Below are 23360 nucleotides of genomic sequence, written 5' to 3' on the forward strand. Positions count from 1 at the left end.
CACACACACACACACCTATACGTAACAAAAAAGTCTTGAGCCACCACTCGTTTCTTTATATTTTGCTAGGAAAATAGGAAATAAGTGCAGTGATTAACTGAAACATGCACATATGGTTCACCTTATATAACTATATAAATACAGTATATAAGGCAAAAACAGAGGTACAGCTTTAAAGCCAATACTTGGTGCAACCACCTTCATTATTCAGCACAGCCTGGACTCCCTGAGCCAAACTTTCTTGTCATTTCTTCAGGTAGTCTTCAGGAATAGTTTTCCAGGCTTCCTGAAGGGCATTCAAACCTATTCTTTGCTTGTTGGCTGCTTTTTGTTCTGTTCTGTCAAGATCATCCCACAGTGCTCTAATAATGTTGAGGTCTGGGCTCTGGGGAGGACAATCCATGACTGATAGTGTTTTTCTATCCAGGTATGCTTTTATCGCATTGGCAGTTTGTTTTGGGATCATTGCCATACTGAAAAATGAAGCTGTTGACAGTCAGACAGCTTCCATGCATGACAACACCACCAACTGAAATGCAGCACCAAACCATGACAGAGCCTCCATTGTATTTTACAGATGGCTGTAAATCCTCGCTGTCATACCTCTCTCTCATAACTGAACCAGAAATTTCAAATTTGGATTTGGCACTCCATCAGACCTGTTGCCACTGATTTTCAGTCCAGTTCTTGCTCTCTCTCTTTCTCCTTGTTTTCCTTCCTTACCTACGACTGAGACCATTTCTAATGAGGCTTCACTGAACAACAGATGATTCAGCTGAAGGTCAGATGCATTTCACAGGTCCTGTGTTAGGCTTTTTCATCATTTTTTTCCAACCTCTACTTGTCCAATTTCCTCACATTTGTTTTTGTTTTTTGGATACACTGCACACCACACCAAGATATGCCAAGTTGTCAACTAACCTCTCGTTAGCAATCACCTGTCAAACTCTGTTATGTTTGGGATTTTTTTGTGAATTAAATTAAAGAAATGACAACAAATTATGTGATTCTGCAACAGACTGCTAGTAACAAATAACATTTTAACAATTTAAAAACAGTTCTTTGCTAAATTGTTATGTGTAGATATGAAACCGGTTCATCCATTGAGTTAAGAGCCTTTTTTATGCTTGAATGAGTCATAGTCAAGTGGTTTAAACAAACAAACAAACAAAAACAGCATCTCTCTGAAAATGCTCAGGTGCACCAACTGGATTGGAAAAGAGTGAAAAAAATAAACAATTTCAAAAAAAATCTTGCAGAACTATTTCTCGGATAACTGCGAAATTAAAAGACAGTCTGGCTCCTTGAAAGCAGAATGCAAAGGAAAGAGGGCACAGGGCATAAAAGTTATAATAGTCCAGTACTATAATAGCATAACAGTACTCAGTCATTTGAGCAGCTGAGTAATTTTAGTGCAGTTAAAATACTCAAAATACTAATCAAAACAAGTACTTGTTTTATCAAATGAAAACCACTAAGAGTACTTTAATAAATCCAAAAGTCATAATTACATAATTATAAATGATAACGTTATGCCTGACTTTTGGCAAAAACAAAACAAATGGTCCTGTTGAAACTCCTGGTAATTGTTAGAGCCATTCAGCCTTCAATTTAATTGTACACACCGTCATGAGTAATGAAGTGGCACACAGGTAACCTTGTCCATTTGTTACAAACTGATTTATTAACATGGCTGAGTTAAATGTGAGACTTTTAAATGTGTGCAAGTTTCGTAGCAGTGCTGTCCTGCGTTAGGACGGGGTCGTGAGGAAGAAAACAGCGGTAGCCAAATTAGCGTAAAAAAAAACCCACGCGGACTTTCACAGAGCTGGAAAAACAAAGGCGAACAAGTTTTAAAGCAGAGCTGGGAAATGTTTTGTTTGAAACAAAAGTCACATACGGGAATGTTGTGCGACCAATAAGCAGGCGGCAGGTTTATTTTGAAAGGCTGACTGCGCATGGCTACAGTCAATATGGAAACATTAAGGAGAGAATTAGCAAACAAATTGTGGGCACGTCAGGAAACGGCGGATTCCGGCGCGGATTTACCGCACGGGAGGCTCGTGCCATAACTTTACGGTCGAAAACCCGCACAGTAAACTGACCGGGTAAGAACCGCTTTGTCACAATGGCAACACAGACAGCCTACGTTAGCTTGCAGGCCCGAGCGGCCATGTCTGAGCCAGCCAACGGTAGCTAGCATTAGCATAGCTCTCCCAATGGATAGCTGCAGCTAAACTTTTCCTTCAAATCTGTGATTTCCCGACCGCGACAGGATCATTCTCACTGACCCTGGCTTCGAGCGGATGCCAGGCTACAAAGCGTTCTGGGGTACCCTGAAGCAAAAAGGAAAAATCACGTCCCTACATACCATTTTTGATGTTAAAATCAGACGAACGCTCAAATTCAGCAGATTTCTTCACCAGTCCCCTTTGCTAGACAATGAAATCAGAACGTCCGATCATCAATTCTAATCATGATTGTGACGTATTTGCAGACAGGAGCCAATGGGAGCTCGAGATCATCGCTGTCACGTTCGGAACAGGCTGAAAACTGAGCACCGTAGTCCCGCCCACCATTGACTTTGTTCACAGGACTGCTGGAAGGAGGAGGTCACAGACATGGAAGCAGTGGAAAGTTTGGGTGGGGAATGCTTCGTTTTCTCTTCACCTGGATATCTCTTACTTAAACTGCCCTCTACAGCACTGCACAAGGAGGAACTGTTTCACTACAGGCTGCAAAAAAATAACACAACAACCCCCCCACGCACACTTTGTTTGATTGCAGATGTGTTTAGAGTTCTGGCTAAGGTCTTCATTAGTTATTATACGTTTCGCTGAATATTAGAATTTGCTTTTGGAGATGTAAAATCTACACTTATAAAACTTTAAGATGGTGTAAATATGCACATATGTTTTCATTATATGAATTTGTTATGATAATGAAGATACAAAACATATATATGTGAACTGAATTACTGTTTATAGTAATAAAGTTTAAGCACCTCATCTAACATAAGTTTGGATGCACTCTCAGCAAGGTCCAGCTGATTTTCAGTACCTGTTACAGCCAAGGAGTTTATAGGTAACACTAGCAATCAACACGGAGACTCTGTGCTATAAACAAAATAGGTGCTGATTTCTATTCAATTACCATTTTTGGACATAAACGAATCACAGCAGCAGTCACCTCAAGGTGCTTTTATTGTAAGATACCTATAATAGAGATTTTTCTGTATGAGAAACTGATATTTGATGTTTGTTTTACTTTGAATCTATGACAATGAAACAAAGACTTGCCTGTCAATTGCAAATATTATAAAACAATAATTGAATCTCGTTTTAATTTAGATGACTTCTAGAGTCATTATTAATATAAACTGCCACTAAGAAGGGTCACGTAAGCACTTTGTACTGTTGCTAATTTTTTTTTAATTCTGCCGAATTAATTAATTAATTCTCTCAATAAAGATGTCTCTCATTCCTAAACGATGACCTGAAACGGTATCTATCGTGAGTGGAAGTTGGTGGTGTGGATGTGTGTGGAAGCGGGCGCTGCTGTAATCCATGACGTCACCTGGTTCCCAGGTACGCAGCAGGGGGCGCTGTTCCTCCCAGCTAGGGTCCACACAGCGAGCAGCAACGCCTGACAAAGTTGATGCTGATTTCCTCACAGACTGAACTTTAAAAAAAAAGGAGGAGAAGAAGAAAAATCTTACACCTGCTTGCCATGTGATGCGGCACGAGCTGCTGACGCGCAGACGTGGTATTGCAAAGCAGCGCTGACGAATTCTTTCTTTGCTGGGAAGAAAAAAAAACATAATTAATGATCATTTCTGAAAATTTCCACAAGTGCCCTACTTATACCGTCTCTTGTATTCAGTAGAACCTACTGCATTTCATATATTATTTATCAGGGTGTTGCTGCTATATAGTCGCTGTTTATTTACTGTTTGCATTACCCCAACCCCCAGACACCCCTCCCACATTGTGTATATGTACATGTGTATGTAAGGCAAGGAGGGAGGGAGACCGAGAGAGATCCTCCCTATATGGTGTGCGTTGCACCATTCCCTGGTCTGTATTATGAGTGGTGGCCCTAGTGATGCTGCAGCGAGGCGGGCTGGAGGGGGAAAAAAGAGGAGAGGAGAAGGAAGGGAGGGGAGGGGTCGCTCCATCCCCTGTGCGCCCACCGAATCCACTTCTCACAGAGCGCGGGGCTGCTGGCTGGCGGGAAGGCACGAGAAAGAGAGCGAGAGAGTGAGAGAGCGAGGGAACGAGAGGAGGGAGGGAGAGGGAGAAGCGAAGAGAGAAGAGGAGAAAAGCGTGTGTGTGCGTGTCCGTGTGTGCGCGTGTGGATTGCACCACCGCATCCAGTTCACCGTTTTCTGCAGGCGGCCATGCTCCGATGGAGAGAATAAACCCGACCACGTCTGGTTTCCCCTCAGATTTAGCCACTCCGCTCCGTGTTTCCAGATGTGACTGACAAGTCGTTTTATGTCGCCCGCATTGAGCTGTGCGCCGTTCATCTCGGATAGACTGTGACACCATGGCTTTGGTTATGGAACCTATAAGTAAATGGACACCAAAGCAGGTGCTGGACTGGATGAAAGGTAATGTTGGATACCCCACCACCATCACCCCCATCCCCCTTTTCTCTTTCTTTTTTTTCTCCCTGTTGCACCATGCTCTAACGTTTTCATGCTGCTTGTGGTTAGACCGACGATAACGATAATTATGATGAGGATGGTGATGATGATGGTGGTGGTGATGAGTAGCAGAGGGCCACGCTCTGTGCATGTGTGTTCTCCTTGTCCAAACCTGTACCCTGCGCCAGACCACTCGGAGACTGATTAAAGTCACTAAAGTGGACCGAAATGCGTTCGAGCATGGATTCCCCCCCCCCATTAAGAAGCGGGGACTTCAGGCTTCTGTCATCTGGCTTGCTTGCATCTCCTGCAAGCCCAGCCATATATGGCAGCGGCGGCGGCATCTCTCTCATCAATGAATGCTGAAGATATGTCATCTCCGCTCACTGGCACATGCCCTTATCAAACCCATGTCACCTCTCGCCGTGCATGTGTGCGCGTGCCAACCGTGCGTGTGTGATTAATGTAGTTAGCTGCATGCACTCCCCGCCCCCGCCCCCTCCAGTGGCTCACGCCAGCCCGTTTCAGCACCGTGGACAGCGCAATGCCGCCTGCCATATAAGGCAAACGCAGCGATCACACTCGCTTTTTTTTTTTTTTTGCTTTTTTCCCCCTGCTGCTCGCTTTGCTGGCACGAGTTAAGTCCCTTCAAAGCGACAGTATGAATGAGTAATCCCTAATCGTGCGTGTGTGTGTGTGTGTGTGTGTGTGTGTGTGTGTGTGTGTGTGTGTGTGTGTGTGTGTGTGTGTGTGTGTGTTTGGTGGCGGTGGTAGGTGGTGTTCTCACACACATGGTCATCTACAGAAGCTGTGAGAGAAACTGTGGTAGGCCTATTGACAGACAATAGAAATGGAAAGGGAGGGTGTCCGCAACCCCTTACTTAAGAGGATGACTTAATCGCTCCTTGTTTGATGACTCAGACTGTTACAGGAGTGTAACAGATACTTTGCGAGTGTGTGTTTGAATTATATATGCAGTGGCCAGGTTCGGTATTTAATGTAGAGATGTGCTCGATCCCCAAGTCCCTGTGTGGCTTTTTGGGACCACTACTTTCCTCGTGTGACGGCCAAGCAGTGATCTCTTGGGTTGGAGAGTCAAGGTATAGCCAACACACCATCTGAGTACGCGGAAAGGGATTATTTTGGGATGCGTTACATTAAAGTGATTACGACGTTGTTCCAGGTTTTTATGCTCCCCTCTACCTCTACCTCTGTCTTTCTCCTCGGCCTCAGCCAGTGGAGCTCCAGCTTCATGCTCTGATCCGTGGAGTGCTCATTCGGCACTGCATATTAAGAGAGGCTGAGCGGATTTCTTTTAATGTTTTTGTTTGTTTGTTTGTTTTATGTGAGATTACATGGGGGCAGGCCAAATCGTGAATAGATATCGCAACTTGGAGAACAGAAACAGAACACAAAATAAAAAGAAACATTTGCTCACAAGATGTCGAGAAGCAAGTGATCAGAGCTTTTACCCCCTTTTACAGAGCCAGTGCCAACAAAAAAGTGATGTCCACCTTATTTGCAGTTTCTCCAGTGTAAACAAACCCTCTCTCCACATGTAGCCCAGGTTCCATTTGATCAGCAAGAAAAAAAACCTGAAAAACAGAACATAACTGTTGAGCTGGTGGGTCTAATTTCCACTGTCATGTTGTGATCGTCATTAAGCCATCGCATCCCACTGCAGTTTAAAAACTCTCAGTGTGGAAAAGAAAAAAACGAGGAAAGAAACTCAGTGCCACGATTCAAATCCACCTGCTCGATAATGAGTACAAATGATCATGCTTCACGATTTTTCACGTTTTGTTACATGCAAATCCTAGACGACTTAAAGCACTGTTTATAAAAAAACAACAACTTTATGTTCAGTGAAGGACAAGCAAAGAAATATGTCCACATTTGCATCCAACCCTTTGAAGGAGAACTGTTTCATCTTGGTCACATAAAACAAGCCACATCCCGGCCTCTTTCACATGAAGCTCGGAGGCTCGTTTTCATAGATGTTTGCCAGCATCTCACAGTGTCATCCCTGTTCTTGTGAAGCTCCTTCCCCTTTGTTTTTTTCCCCTGCAGGGATTTATAACAGACCAGTGGAAGGCATCTTATTTTCGCGTGAACAAAGTAAAATGTGAAAAGCTAGTGCTAATCTGTCCGTTTATGTAGGTTCCAATTTGGCCTCTTTGCTGGGGAGCGCCCCGTCTCTCTCACGCCGATCTAAGTACTCTTGTACCATTTTAGCAGAGCAGTGACTCTGAGACCTTCTCTTAAGAAGAAGCACTTCAGCAACCCCCCCCCTTTGCTTTTGCAAACACTTAGCAAACACGTGGGTGCCGACAACAAACATTAAGATAAACTGATATTTTCCCCGCATGAAGAAGCCAAAATTATCTCCCTTTTTCATGGTGTAAATGCTGTGCCTGTAAAATGTGTTTACTGTCATTTGATGAAAGAGAGAAATAACAAACACATTCAAACATGTTATGAACCAGTGCAAGAATCGTGCAAAAGTCTGAAAACTATTGAAAGAAAAGTCAGTAAAAAAAAAAGAAAAAAAAGAATAATATCCATGACTTCGAATATTTTGTCAGCTGTGTGAGTGTGCAAAAAGCAGCCAGAAGCTGTAGCTCTTGGAACAAAATGAGCCATTTAAGTGATCCGTGAGCGTGGGTGATGATTTGGGCATCAATCAGCGGATACCCGTCTACATTTTTGGGAATCCATCCCTTACCAGCACAACAACAACCACACAAGCTCTGCTCTTCTGTGTGGGACGGCGTCTTCTTCTTTTCCTTTTCCTCCACAGCCCTTTCCTTTTATATGAACGGAAACACGATATTCTGCAGCCCCAGCCAGAAAACCTGACACAGCTATAGCAGACCATACTGTATCTCCCGCTGCTGTAGAAGGACTACTCCAGCGGCAGAACACTGGCGAGCCTCACAGAAAGATGACTCATCAGCATTTGTTTTGATTTTAAACACCCACACCGGAGGACTTTCCTCTATGTATGTGCGCGTGTGAGCGCATAATGCATCTCCAAGGGTGTGTGCAGACGCAGTGGATGCGTTAAGCGTGGCGCGCTCCAATCTGGGCTTGTTTCTGAGTCCTCTTTCAGCCACACGGTATCGGCAGCTTGCTGATGCATACATTGACAGGAAAATGAATGAATAAGGCAGCTCACTTTTCCTGCAGTAATCCCTCTTACCTCTCCGCGTGCGCTAATGTATTGGAACGATCTCGATGTAAATGGTGGGGTGTCACATTTGATTCAGCGCGAGGCTGCTTTGGGTGACTATAGACTGTAGTCTGTGTTCAGATGGAGGGAAGATTCCAGCTCACTAATGTGTAGTAGTGTGATCTTATTAAAGAGCTCCTCTCAATGTTATGTGGTAGATTAAGTCTCCTGGAGTGTTAAGGACCATGTTTAGCATCATTCCATACTGTGCCTTCTGATTGCGTCTCCCGCTGGTATAGTAAGGAAGTCTGTGTTGCAGAACACTTCCCCCCGGCTCTGACTGTGTGCTTGTCGTAGTTTCAGCTGCATTAAAGATTGAAGAGTGTGCCTTATTATGGGGCGGGGGGGGGACGACGACACACACACACGCGAAAACTCCTCGTGTCCTCTATTATTCACAAAAGAAATGCTGAGGTGAAAGCGTCACGTATGGGCACCGATGCTGCGAAGCATAGGGTAGGATAGATAGATATGCGCGCACGCTGACACGGGCATGGATACAAAAACTCTGGAGCAGCAGCTTTAAAGTGGGGCATCCGTAGTCATGGAAACCAGATCTGATCATGTTGGGAGTCACGGCACATGTCATAAGATGGGGAAGCAGCAACACGCACACGCAGATGCCCAGCGCACATCCAGACTCGTGTAGACCCATGCCGCATATTCACATGTTTCCCCTCCGCCTGCTTCATTGCCTCGAGTTAGGGACAGATAGAGAGAAGAGACCGCGGGGACATGAATTCAGAGATCGGGAGGCCCAAAGCGAAATGAAAGAAAGGCTGAGGAGCCTAAGATGGGGGAGGAAATGAGGGTGCGTGAAAAGGGAATGCTGGGCATGATGGCGAAAGGGAGAGGCGGTTTCAGAGCGGGGTGTAGAATAGGGGATGCAGTGGGCATCATATCAAAGCACCCGGTCTATCCGGCTGCTCGGACAGAGGGGCCTGTGTGTGTGTGTGTGTGTGTGTGTGTGTGTGTGTGTGTGTGTGTGTGTGTGTGTGTGTGTGTGTGTGTGTGTTCACATGTCCGTTACTGGATTGTTTTTGCACCTGTTGTTCCGGGGCTGCCGTTTTACGGCCAAACATGTTAGGATCAAATGAAGTTTTTCAACCCAGGGCCAAAGACTTCAGATGAGGTCTTATAATATACAAACGGGATCACTTGAAATATCTAATTAAGCCAGCAAATGTGCACTATAAAATCCTTTATGGTGCACACTAACAGCTTGCTGTGAAACTACATTCCGTTTTCTTCATTCTTTGCGCAAAAACCATTTGATTGCTGTTAATGCCTATGAGGTAAAAAAAAAAAATAAAATCTTAACCGCATTTACAGTTTTTACAGTATAAAGTTGTAGGTTTCTTTGGCAATCACAGACTCATTGGAATATAAATGCTTGAATCCAATAATTTAGAAAGCCAGCCAGGATGCTGTTGTAATGTCACAGGCTAGAGCAGAGATGTCAAACTCATTTCACATCATGGGCCATATGCAGCCCACTTTGATGTGAAGTTGGCTACACCAATGAAAGTACATAAACTTGTACAGTTACAGAAAATGCTCTGGTAGTTTATTGCTCAGACTGTCCCGTAATGGTAAATTTTGAATATAAAGTTTTCATTAACTGAGAGAAAATATCCTTGTACTTTGGTGTAGTAAGACTGGGAATAGAGGTGGAGGTCTTTATCTGTAGGAAAAGCTGTAAAACCTGTTAAAATACAGTTAAAAGTTCGATCTCTAATTCACATCTTCTAAAGCTGTCTGGTGGACTGGATTGGAGTCTATGATCATAAAGTTAGAAAGTATCCGGGCACTAAAATAAATGTCAAACAGCGACTCTTATTTTAGCTCTGTTTTGTTCTCCACCAGCTTCTTGGTAGCAGCTAAATGGCTCGTTCCCCTGCTCTCGCTGCTAACTGTGTGGCCGTGTAGAGTTAGATTTTTAACATACACCTTTTTAATCAGCTCAAAATTATTACCTGCTGTGACTGCCTCCCCCAAGCACCCCGATGTCCTTTGCAGACAGTAAATTAATCCAGATTTTATGTAAAGTTGCAGCTCAAATGTAAATGGGTTAGAACAGAGACAGTTGGGGCTCGTGAGGTAAAACTAAAGCTCATGTTAACATATTATCAGTCTTTCTATTCCAGCCTTACTGTAGTCACTTCACATTCTCTCAGGTAGGTCAGATCCTCAGAGTAAAGCGCTGCCCGTGAACTCCTCGCAGTTTTCTGGTTGACCCTGTTCTGTGAGATTGCCTCTTGGCACCTCCCTGCAAGCTGGATCTCAGAGAAGATGCCGTGGTGCACTTGAAGTGTACAGGGGAGCTAAAATGCCACAGTCATAAGAATATTCTGGCATGATGTGATGAATATTTCACAGTAGGAATATTTTTAGTGAGAGCTGTGTCTTTTCCTTGCGCTCGCCGATGCACTTACTCCGGCTCGGATCTCACAGTTGGAGGGTAAGGCAACAGGACAGGAGTCTTTGGTGCTTGTCACCACTCTTAGCCCAGGCCACAAACTGACCCAAACATTGTCTCAAAGAAGGACGAAGGTTTGACTGATTTCAGCTGACATTAACAGCCAGGCAGTGGAGCCTGTTTTCCGCAAGTTGTTGGTTTTTTTCCAATTTGAGGCAAACTCAACTCTAAGAACAAGAACTCTTCAACAAGCTTTCAGCCATAGTGGAAGGCATGTACAGGCTACTGTGTTAGTATTTGTGTGCTTAATGTGTGTGCGCGATCCTTAGTATCAGTGCAAGGTCTTGAGGGGAAGCAACTGCTGATCGCTCACTTCTGCTCGGAGGCCTATCTCTCCCTTTGGTTGCCTGGCAACCCTTGTGTTTCTGAACGGGAGGGGTTTATTTTGCCCAGGAAAGAGGAAAAGATTGGAGGGAACCGCATGAAATGTGGATGAAGCTGTCAACATGAGATGCTTGCTCAAGGCTTAGCACTCTGGGATTCAGGGATGGTCAGGATCAAGGGATCCCTTAGTGCAGGGGTGGGCAATTCCAGGCCCCGAGGGCCGGTGTCCTGCAGGTTTTAGATCTCACCTTCGGTCAACACACCTGAATCACATGATTAGTGTGTTACCAGGCCTCTGGAGAACTTCAGGACATGTTGAGGAGCTAATTTAGCCATTTAAATCAGCTGTGTTGGTTCAAAAACACATCTAAAACCTGCAGGGACACCGGCCCTCGAGGCCTGGAGTTGCCCACCGCTGCCTTAGTGTTTCCTATAGGGATCTATTTAACGCACAAACAACACAGGGCCTTTGACTTGAGGTTATAAAAACATAACTGCGCTTGCTACATTCATATTTTAAAAACAATAGACAAATGTGTCAATCAGTTAATCTCACAGTAATTTTAAGAATAAAAATTAAAAAAATTAAAAGATCTACTATTCAGAACCTACAGTCATATTACTAAAATCTATATCTCTCCCTGTCGGACTGCATATTCTCTTCCAGCTGAATGTTTTGAGTACTGCACGTCTAAAAGAGAGAAAAGAGAAAATGGCCTTGCAGGCAACACAGCATAAAAAAAAACAAGTACAGAGAAAAATATTTACACAAGCTGACAAGCAGACACCTTTTGAAGCAGTGTCTGCTGATAATGGTAATATACTCAAACATAACAGAAAATTAGCATTTTGAGTGACCGCTGGAACCTGTCTTAATTAGCCCTGAGATCTTTGGTTTGGTCTTCTCTTTGCTATTGATGTCTGTGCCGTGTCATCATGCCGAGAATTAAAAAGTCTTTGGAGAAAAAGCTGTGGATGCTTATGAGTCTGGGAAAGGATTTGAAAAAATATTGGAAGTATTTGAAATAATTACACTTTAAAGAAAGTCGTTTGAAGCAACTGCAAATTTGGGAGCGGCCAAGGAGCGACCCTTTTAATGCAAATTTCACCACAGGATGTGCAGCTTGCTCTCCTGACTCCTGTGTCAATGTGAAGGTTAGCAGTTGGGTCAGGAACCAAACCCATGTTTTGCATATTGTTGTGAACAAACAGGCAAAGAACAGGCATCTGTATGTGCTTTGTAAAGGCAAATCAAAGATGGTTGGCCTCTTTAACAGTAGATGTGTTTGGCAGGATTTTTTAGGATAACAGTTTTAAAATCATGGACAAATCCACCAAAGAATGGCTCAAAAACAAAAAATGGACGCTATTAAATGATAAAGAGGACAATAGAATCCTGCTGAAATGTTGTCGGGGGATTTAATCCAGGCAACATATCCAAGAAAACCCTGCTGGAACTGACAGCAATCAGCAATTTGTGCTGAAAAGTGGATAAAGATTTTAGCAAGACCATGACAGAGAGCAGTGGATTAAATAAAAGACGCCATAGAGGTGCTGATTTTCTGCTCTGAAGAATGCCACACCTCAAGGTTTTAATGGTTACAAAGAGTCCAGTACTAGTAATATACATGAATAGCATACATGCAAAACGACTGTAATACTACCAATATTTCCTGTCCTGTCTCCTCTTGTAGTTCAGTAATAATTCATTAAAAAAAAAAACCTTCTAAGTCTGATCATCCAGAAGTGAGAAGCGCTGCTCAGACTCTAGTTCACAACCTTTCACGGGAGAATTTATGCTGTTGTGAATACTCGGGATGTCATTTTATGTCAGGCTGCAGGCAGTAGCCTTGATTTGAAAAGAAAAAAATACTATCGATCAAAACTGTCTGAGAAGTCACACTGTTGACAGTTGACACATTTCTGTTACCAGATGTCATCTGAGGTGCAGAAATCAGAGACGTTACGAGCGATGCTGAGACTCAGCAACTACAGTTCCTGAACTGTGTCGGGCAAATAAACAACAGTTACTGGAAAGACACTGAGTGGCCTGAGCCCACTGGAGAATAATTACAAATAAGCTATGATAAAACATCTTATTCCTTAGAATATTTCCCAGAGGGTACGAGAACAAGCTTATGACTATGAAAGACATTTCACATTCAAAATTGCTTTTTGTGTACTTCGGTTGGGCTTGTTTGTCCTGCACAGGAGAGTGAGGTCAGTTTTCATATTTTCTGAACACTGCAAACTGTCTGAGGATGCAGTGACTGCATCTCACACACTCGCTGTGGCGCAGTTGTGTCATCTGAGTATACAACATTTTATAATCATTAACGATCTGGTGAGGTTATGGTGCTGAGAAAGCTCGTCTCTTATAGCGCTTGTTCGTGGCAGCGTTTGTGCGCCATGTGCTATTTCCAGCTGGCACATGAACTCAGCAGATGAACCCGGATCAGCTGTTTGTCCTCTAGGGGGGGAAAGCATTCTGGCTCATCTGATTGGCTAGCAGCTGTGTGTCACTCTGTGGATGTATGCGTGTGTTTTAATGCATATGCGAGCGCGAGCGTCTGTAAGTGCATATATTTGAAAAAAAATCCCCTTACAATGTGTGTGCATAATCTCTTTGCATCTAAATGTGTGTTGCAGAGGTGGGAAATACTATAGGTATGGTATAGTAGGTGGTTTTCCCCAGGAGGCACTCTTAGTCAGCCTGGACCTCTGATTCTTCATTCATCACATCTCCGTATAATTTACAGTACTGTGATTATAATCCTTATGCACTTCAAGCACAATGAGTTGGCTTTAATATTTTTTATTTATCAATTAGTCCAGAATAAAAAAACAAATATAATCAAAAATTGATTTACGCAATTATTCCATTAGGTTGAGAGTTTTTTGGGATACTTGGCAGGGAGAGTGTCCAAGCGTCTTGTGTGGATTTAGGCAGTCTCGGTGTCTTCTCCTTCTTCGTGTAATCCCGGACAGAGATAATCTTAAGTGCCTAAAACTCTTTCTTCCACCCTCAAACGATCTTAAATGTGCAATGAAGATATTACACTGTCACCAGAAATCTCATTCGCGTCGTGATGGAATAAGCTATAAAGGGGCCCGATTGCATCACGTGGTCCCTATTAAAATGTGTTTCCCTTGCGCCGGAAGGAGAAATGGGGAAGGACAAGGGCACGGAGGGAGTGGCAGAAAAAGAGAGGTATTAGTTGGAGAGGAAGGCTCACCTTTCTTGTGGACATAAAGACTTCCATCTGTGAGATAGCCAGCACAGTTTTTTCTTCCCTCGCCTCTCACAGTGAGGGTCAGGAGTAAAATATTCAGGCACCCTATTTATTAGCTGCAGGCTGTCTTTCTGCTTTATCTCCATGTTCTCTACTTCTAAAGCTGGCGGCCGGCTAAAGGAGACTGCAGAGCGAGTCCACTTGTGCGTGTCTCTGCCAGCTCTGGTGATGATTTATGAGACTGTACCAGACTGTCTTACCACAGCAATGAACAGGGTGTATTCAAAGAAAAACAAGCTAATTTGAATATAATACTAGAATATAGCACTGCACTTGGCCTTACTCAAGCATTTGTCAACAAGAGCAGTCTTGTAAAACAAATGGAGTTTCTTGTAATTTTTTAAAGTGGCCTTTAGTAATAATTCTCCAGCTGTTCTGAAGCTCTTTTCAAGGTTTTTCTTTAGGCATTGGCTGCTTTTTCACTCATTTAAACTCCAGTTCTTATATTTGACCATTTTCAGAGGGATGTTTTTTCAGTTTGTTTGTTAAGCCACATAACAGTGACCAATGAATCATTCAGGGATAAAAAGAAACAACTCAAAGGGCAAACCAGCACTGCATCTAAACACAGCAGACAACTTAGCAAAGTGTTAAACTGTAATGCAAAGACATACAATTTCTTTAGCTGAATCTTTAAAAACTGCCAAACGCAGGAAATAGTAATTTTGCACCAACACTGTGATTCCCAAAGAACTAAAACTTGTCATGTTTGGCATATTTTTGTGCAGTGTGAAAAAAAATTTCAGGAAAGTGGAGAAGTCGAAAAAGCAGCAGGCCAAAAAAAAATGTGCATCAGTTGAACAGTATCTGAAATTCGTGCACGTTCTTAAGAAACAAGAAAAAATCCAGTGAAGACCTGACGGAGGACCAAAAGATGCATCTGGCCCTTCAGTTGTTCCATTTACTGTTGTACTGATCAGAAATGGTCTCTGTGGAGGAGGAGGGAGAAACAGGCTGAGGCATGCCAGATTACACAAGAACACCACTGAAAATAAGTGGCAACAGGTCTGATATATCGATGAATCCAAATGTAACATTTTTGGTTCAAATCATCATGTATGTATGGTCAAGGTAGAGGCATGACAGTGAGTGTTTGCAGCCATCTATAAAAAACAGGATGGAGGCTCTGTCATGGTTTGGGATGCATTTCAGTCAGTGGTGTTGGAGATCTTGTCAGAATTGATGAAATTATGAGCGCAGAAATTAATGAATGAATGAATCTCACTGGCAACAGCTTCACTTTTCAGCACGGCAATGACCCCAAACACACTAACGATGCAGTAAAAGCATTACTGGAAAGAAAAACACACCAATCCATGACACTATCAATCATGGACTCACCAGCCCAGAGCTCTGACCTCAACATTATTGAAGCAGTGTGGGATCATCTTTATAGAGAACACAACACAACACAACACAGCCAACAGCCAAAGAAAAGCTTTGAACGTTCTTCAAGAAGCCTGGAGAACTATTCCTGAAGACGACTTAAAGAAATGACAAGAAAGTTTGCCTGGGAGAGTTCAGGCTGTGATGAAGAGTAAAGGTTGTCAAATCAAATATTGACTCATACAAACTGGGTTTTTTTCTTTGTTTTTTACCTCATATCCTGTATTTTAATTATTTTTAATTTCCTATATTCCTAGCAAAATGGAGAGAAATAGTTCAAAACAGTTTACACACCATCTAATATGTCTAACCTGGCCATGTCTTATATCTTAAAGGTGTATCAAATGTTTTGCATTTAATGTTATAATTTCTTAAGATTTTTTCTAAAAAGCCATAAATTTTTTTTTATTTAGAATAGAATAATCCTTTAAATGTCCCACTAGAGGAAATTTGGTTGTAACAGCAGCAAAAGAAAAGCACATATACAAACAGAACAGGACACCGAAAACAAACACACACAATTTTTACAGAAAAAAATATTTACATGATGGACAATAGTTACAAAAACAGAGTACTGTACAGTTATTAAGATTAAAGTACAGATAAAAGTGGCAAAACCAGGTTGTAGTGTGCAGACAGAGCAGGCTACTGGAAGACGTTTAAATAGAATAGTTAGAAAAAAGTACAGATCATGCATTGTACCTGTGCATTAAAAAGTAAACGGGTAACTTCCAATAAGTTCGTATATATAAAATGAGAAAAATAACAAGTTATAACAGTAGTAGTTGTTCGGTTGAATTTGAAAGCATGAATTGTTTAAAACAGGAATACACAACTGGTAGAAGCACCAGTAGCTCAATTTTGTATTGTGTGAAACATAATAATTATAATATAGTACTTCAATAACGGTATTGATGTGTACTAATATTGCCTATATGAAAACAAATCCTCATACGCACCTAATTCATGTGCAGACTAAGTTATCACACAAGCCTTCCACATTGCAACACTGTATCATTACCTGTGAAACACATGCTTACATGTGGGCCATTAGGGCTTTTCCACGGGGAACTTATTCTATTAAACAGTTTCCACTTGTGTTGCTACCGGTGTCACTGATGTGTTGCTTTTGAAATGGCTCTGCTGTGCTATATGTAACAACACTTTGTCTGCATGTCACTCAGAGCAACAGCAGGCTTTCCCCCCCCGTTCTGGTATCTCCCATGGCACACGAAGACCAAGAGATATCTCGCTCGAGTGTGTGTACTCTATATACGCATGTGTGGTGACTTTGTTGAGGTGCTACCGCACTGTCTGCTCTTAAGCTTTGCATCCCTCGGGCATCAGTGTTTTCCTCACAGCTCTGCTAGGCTTTAACAACGGGCATCTACAGAGGTGTCAAGACCCTGAAGAGCAACACTAGCTGTAATTGCATTGTGTTTGAAGTCCATGCTCGTAGGGGGAGTGAGTGTACCTTATGTGTTTAACTGTGGTTCTGTGCATGTGTGTGCGCATGGATTTGCTTACTCTTGTGCAACTTTTCTGCTCTGTGTTTGCTCGTTTTGGAGCGGGCTCGTTCATTAGGTCTGTGGGGAGATGCGCCTTTTTTGCTGACTATATTTGAATCAAAGCCAGAGGCTCTTACCGATCAATTGTATCCACCACGCCTATGTGCAGCTGATTGGCTCTGTGCAAAGCAGGCAGCCGCAGCGTAACAGCAGCAAGTCATACGTCGATTTATTGTTCGCATCTTCCTCGTTTTCTTTCGAATGGCTCTTTAATTATGCAAAATATGTGTGAAATAGATTCTTTTCGCTCTAAAATCTCTTTTATTGCCTCTTGAATGTTAAAAGCAGTGGTGAGAAAAGACTTTTTTTTCCTCATCAAGCTTATCATCCCATACAGAAAAGGTGTACCAACAGATGTGTTTTCTAGCTGTCAGTAAGTTGCTCATGGATCAGTCAGAGCTCCTGGCTTGAGGCTGCTGTTTATCTTTACTTTCTATTTGGCAGGCACAATTTGCATGTTTTTATGCCTGACTACAGTGTTGCATCAAAGTAAGCCAGGATTCGGTCTCGGGAAAGGAGCTCATTCTTGTGTCAGTCAGTCATGTCTGGGACAATATTTCCTAATCGTGTTTTCCGTCTTTGTCTCGCAGCAGAAAGCCTTCTAAATCACTGATTGAAGCCAATATAAATATTTTTCTATATACAGCTGCGCAAAGTGATAGACGACAGATACATCAACACATCCTAATCTGTGTCTGTCTCCACTCTCCTTAGGTCTGGATGACTGTCTCCAGCAGTACATCAAGAGTTTCGAGCGGGAGCAGATGGGAGGAGAGCAGCTGCTTCACATCACCCATCAGGAGCTGGAGGAGCTGGGTGTCACCAGGATAGGACACCAGGAGCTCATCCTGGAAGCCGTGGACCTCCTCTGCGCCCTGGTCAGCCTATGATTTTAAATGCACAGTACTGGATGGAGTGATGGTCAACAAGCTCCTAGATATGCTTGTTATCTTCTTTTATAGCTATTAGTTAGTTATAGTTATTGCTGAGATAAAATAAGCTTAAAAATACACTCATTAGTCATTTTTTCAGGCACACGCGTTCAACTGCTCTTTAAGGAAAACATCTACATATAAAGATGAAAGCATGGCTCCGTCCTGCCTTGTATCAAAGGTTCAGGCTGGCGGTGGTGTAATGGTGTGGGGAATATCCAAGGAGCTGGGAAAGAAAGCCACTGGACTTCTCTAAGTTTCTTGCTTAAACTGTAAAAAGTCCAGGCGCTTTCTTTCCAAGCTCCTTAGACTACCATTACTGGGATGACGGAGAACCTACACAGCCCGTGTGGGGAATATTTCCTTAGCACCAACTGAGCCATCCCATGTGCATCCCTTTGTGACCACAGCGTCCACAGTGTGACCACAGTGATGGCTGCTTTGTCATGTCACAAAGCTCAGATCATCTCAAGCTGGTTTCTTGAACATGTCAGTGAGTTCACGGCACTCAATTGGCCTCTAAAGTCAGCAGATCTCAATCTGGTAGAGCATCTTTGGGATGTGGTGGAATGGGAGTTTGACTTTATGGATGTGAAGCCAACTAATCTGAACCAACTGTGTGATGCTGTCATGTTAATATTGACCAAAATCTCTGAGGAATGTCTCCAGCACCTTGTTGAATTTGTGCCTCGGAGTTAAGGCAGTTCTGCAGGCAGAAGTGGTTTCAGTCTGGTGTACCTAATAAGGTGACTGGTGAGTGTATGTATGTGTATATCATATATGACAGGTGAACATTTCACCAAAGAACAATCATTGTCTAGTGCATAAAACATATGGAAAATCTGTTAAAATCAACTCATTTAAAGGTATCGGGTTCATTGATTAGCCACCATGTCAACAACCCTCCTGTAACGACATGTAGATGGATTTGACAAAGTCAGGGAGCACTATGAACTACTGCACCTGTTTGGATACCACAATGTATTATAGTTTCTTCTGGTTTTGTTTAGATATATAAAATAATACATTATCTAGATATATGAGATATCAAGTAAACTGCTGTTTTTTGTTAGGATAAAGTTATTGTATCCTGTTAAAGGTTTTAAACCATAGCTGGTTCTAGTGTTGAAGCTGATTTTTAAAAAGTACATTATGTGCAAGTAGGTTTTACAAGAAGATATTTGCTCCTTTTCCCCCAGTTACTTTAAGATGTGACTATGAGCTTTCTTCTTTTATAACTCACAGAAATACTAACAGGTTCAAAGGTATATATGTTGTTTTTTGTTTATTTTCCTCCACCAGTTATTGATATTGGCTTAAGAAATGACTGAAAAAAAAAAAAAAGAAAATCATTCAGGCCTCGCTTTGTGTGTACTTCCTCGGTCATTGCTGACTGTATGTGCAGCGGCCCTGCCCGGGATTAGAGAATTAGGGAGAATTAGGTGCTACTCTCCCAGAGAGAGAAAGCGAGGGTGAGAGGGAATGGGAGAGAGAGAGAGAATGTAGAAAGAGTATGCAGGATGCACCTTATCTCCCATGCACACATGGGTGGATTAGTCGGGGCTGTTTGAATGTGTGTGTCAGTGTGTGTGTGTGTGTGTGTGTGTGTGCATACATGGTCGTGTGTGTGTGTGCTAATCAGCACCTCTTCTCATTCAAATGTTCCAGTATGGGAATGAGAGTCCAGCAGTAGCGATCGCCATATGTCCGGAAATTGCTCACGGACATAAATTCTGAGTATCAGACAAAATGAGCCACTGAAGCTACCGCTGTGAGTACTTTTACTTTTTATTTCTTTGGCGTCATTCCGATCAGTTGCACTGATAATTAGTGAGACTGATGAATGGGTCAGCGTCTGATGGGAAAGCACACACAGTCAGGCATGTTTAAATATAGCCCACATTTACCCGTTTTTATAGTGTACTTAAAAACAGCACAGAAATATTATCCAAACTGACAATTGTAATGCTAAGACTACAAACAGGCTGCATTGTGCACACACAGTTTTTTTTATGTTCAGAGGGATTAGTACCAACATTTTTTGGTATGTTTAGAAAATCTGGGTAATCTGTTGGCAGGTGTACAGCTTGTCTGATCATGCCACTGCTCATTCCTTGCCCAGTCTCTCTTGCAGGGACGTCGTTATGATTCCAATTATTTTGGCTAATAAAAAAGAATAAATAAACCCATATTAAACCCAATAAATCCAAATCTTTAAAAAAAAACATATTTAGTGAGGAAAAACTTGAGCGCCACAGCTCTGTGGTTCATGTAGATGCTGAATATTTGGACGATAAAAGGAAATGAAATGTCTGGTCATAAAGAAGAGATGAAGTTGGCTCCCATGGTTCAGCTGGGATCCCTCTCTGGTCTGTCTGTTGATCTTGATCAATGCAGGTTTCAAGAACTGACTGAGCTTTCAGTCTTGCTGTAATTGTAGAAACGTTCCTTCTTTTATGCCTGTGCAATCAAATTTTGCCCCCAGCGTGTATACTAAGTAGAATATGTGGGTAGTGAATTTTCAGCAAGCTGTGCTTGGAAATAACTTAAAAAACAAAATTACTGCTCCTTCCTAACATGAAAGACAAAGATATTGGTGCCATTAAAGTTACAGGACAAAAATACAAACAAGTTTGTTGTACTGCAGTACAACCCTCACTATTTAATAGTGAGGGTTGTACTGCAGTATACATTATGTGTTCTGCTTTAACTGATTAATTAAATCGACTTTAACAGTCAGGCTACTTAGGCTACCTAAGTAGCTAAGGTGGCCATTTATGTGAACAGGGTTGTGGGAGCCAGGTTAATATAGCTCATATACTTCAGTATTTATATTTGTTGTTAAACTTGTTTTGTGTAATTAATAATTTAATAAGTTAATTCACGGTTATAATTGAACTAAAATTATTTTCTTGCATTCGTGTTGGCTTGGTTAAGTAAAACTGTGAATACATGTGCCTTAAAGGCTTGGTTTGTAGTTAAAATCCCGGGAGGGAGCCACACGGTTTTTCTACCGTAGTATGTTTGTTGTTGAGGATAACTTAGACCTGATTACTCCTGTAAGAAGATTTACAAGCTGTGGAATAAATTTTTGTTTGTATCTTTTCTCATCGGTGTCCCGTGGAAGTTTTTTCCTCTTCAAATAAACGTACACGAGAAAAGCACTGGAAAACTGGTCTCAGGACTATACAGGGGTGCTACTTAGATGCTACCTAAGCACCACCCTGCACCTGCTTTATCCTGCAATACCTAACGTTTGCCCTTTGTATCCTGTAAAAAAAACATCCGTCAGATCTAAACCATCAGTCTTATATAGGTGTGATATTAGCTCAGGATTTATCCCAAGGACAGCGATGCACTCTGGCTATCTGCGTGACAACTCACCTGTCTAAAAAGTTAAAAAGTGCATAGTATACATAGCCTTTAGGTTCTGACCTAACTCTCTCTAATTTTGTGGGTGGGGAATAATTAATAATTAAAGCTATTTAATTACATGAGTAAGTGTGTGTAACTACCTCTCTTCATTTGGAGACACCTGTGGGAGGATCCTGGTGCTGTCTGGTGCTACAGGTACTTCGTAAACTCAGAGGAAAGACTTCCACAAACAGCTTTAAGCAACAAATCAAACCTTAGCTCCTGTAAATTTTTTTGTGTGAACGGCTAAATTCATTAGGCCGTCTGGTGAGTCATGTCACTCCGACTTGTTGGAGACTTTTTTTTTTCAGTTTGTTATAAATGTGAAATTGTAGAGCAAATGACAGAAGCAAGAGTGACTATTTACTGAATGTGTCTGTGTGGTTTGAAAGATTTGTGTGAACTAAAGGCTGAGAAACTGTCCACTGGAAAACAAACATGTCAGTGAGAGCTTTTATCACAATCATCTATCACTTTTGCTCTTCATTAAGGAATTTCTTAACTTATCTCATGTTACAACATGAGATAAGTTTTGGACTGAGCACGTATCTGTGTATTGAAACAGCGGCAGCCATGAAAGATTCTCACTTTGACACTTTGGGTTAGTTTATGAGATTGATTGTGATTAGCTTTTCGTAACTTAACAATTAAAGTTGTTTTGTCATAATCTTCACTGATAATACATATTTTTTCTTTTTGTTTCTAACTCTCCAAATCTGTTTTTTGTCATTTCCTTTATTCTACTTTCATCTCTCCCTGCACCTCTTTCGTTTGTGGGTCCTTCTCAGTGCTATCTTGTGACTGCAAAACAAAGTTAGTTGCAACATTTATTTCTTACCATGCTTACCAGCTCATGCTTGGTGTATTACTTGGTCTTTTAACTGTTTACCAAGTAGTTTGGAATAGACTTACAAAAGGGGCCATTACAAACAAATCAAGCTATATGTAGCTCTGTTTTTAAACATTTATTTAACTCACTGAACTGTAAATAGATGTCCCTGACAATCAAGGTTAAAAAAAATCACCGTTATATTAAATGCAGTGCTCAACAGTCACAAAAATTACAGCAGGACTTATTTTGAAGAGATGCAAAAAGCCTGCAGTAAAAATATAAAATTCATTGGTTGCACAGAATCCATCTGACTAATTTGAGCATTGAGGCCAAATCTTTTTGCAGAAAGCAACATGGGCACGATGGATATATTCTTTCTATGATTGATAGACATTCTACATTTTGGTGCAAGCATAGCGCAAAAGCTTTGACCGAGGAATCTGCAGCTGAGCAATACTTTACTTTTCAACAGGGTTTTATAGTTAAGTCCCTCTTTTACCCAAACATGTCATAAATGATGTGTGATTGTGACTCAGTGTACGAACAATAGCAGAAATACCAGCATAGCAAAGAGGCCACTCCAAACATGGCTGCTATGGTAACCACATTGACATGAATGGCAGGGGGTGGGGTGGATGGGTGGTACTCTAATGGCATCGCTCTCTTACTGTATTGATCTGGCACACTCTCTCCATCACACACACTCACACACACACACGCAAGCATTGCTAAAATTACTTCTCTCTTTCTCCAAAGTCAAAGTCATTCATGCGCTTTTATTCCCCCGCTTCATCTCAAGCGCTCTGTAGCCTGCAAAGAGCAGCACACAGCTCTAGACTGAATCATATGACAGCCTAATTACAGCTGTGCAAACACATTCACTCTATGTACATGCATGCATCTGCATTCGCACAGGAGATTATCCAGAACACAGTGTATGCATGACCCAGTTTCAGCAAGATGCATAGCTGGGTACGGTCTCTGTTCGTCTCGCTCCCCCCTTCTTGTCTTCTGCCTCTTTACTTCTTTAGTTGCCTCATCTCTCTCTTTCTCTCTCTCTGCTGCCACTGTGAAACCCTCCATCCTTTGTAGTCACTGTGGTCGTGACTGTGTAGAATAGATCTAGAGGCAGAGGAGGAATAGATACGTCTAGCTCAGCCTGTGGATCTGACTACACAAGGAGGCGCTTGTGTGTGTGTGTGTGTGTGTGTGTGTGTGTGTGTGTGTGTGTGTGTGTGTGTGTGTGTGTGTG

General features: G+C 42.1%; 2 protein-coding genes across 7 annotated transcripts in view; one reads left to right on the plus strand and one right to left on the minus strand.

Moving 5' to 3' along the window:
• Positions 1–2504, minus strand: part of hdx (highly divergent homeobox) — a 7775-nt gene extending 5271 nt beyond the window's left edge. The window contains exon 1 of the mRNA XM_005719533.2: positions 2372–2504. The gene's annotated coding sequence lies outside the window, so the exon portion shown is untranslated. The remainder of the gene's footprint in view (positions 1–2371) is intronic.
• A 1804-nt stretch (positions 2505–4308) lies between these two features.
• LOC102207626 (connector enhancer of kinase suppressor of ras 2) overlaps positions 4309–23360 on the plus strand; it is a 63564-nt gene continuing 44512 nt past the window's right edge. For all 6 annotated transcript variants that reach the window (XR_001290278.1, XR_001290277.1, XM_013908864.1 and 3 more), the window contains exons 1-2: positions 4309–4612; positions 17645–17808. Coding sequence is in view for 4 of the 6 variants with exons in the window: in XM_013908864.1 (XP_013764318.1) it covers positions 4549–4612; positions 17645–17808 (228 nt within the window). In the remaining 2 variants the exon portion in view is untranslated. The remainder of the gene's footprint in view (positions 4613–17644; positions 17809–23360) is intronic.

The sequence above is a fragment of the Pundamilia nyererei genome, unplaced genomic scaffold (genome assembly GCF_000239375.1).
Source record: "Pundamilia nyererei isolate P.nyererei 1_Seehausen unplaced genomic scaffold, PunNye1.0 scaffold00001, whole genome shotgun sequence".
Classification (NCBI taxonomy): Eukaryota; Metazoa; Chordata; class Actinopteri; order Cichliformes; family Cichlidae; genus Pundamilia; species Pundamilia nyererei.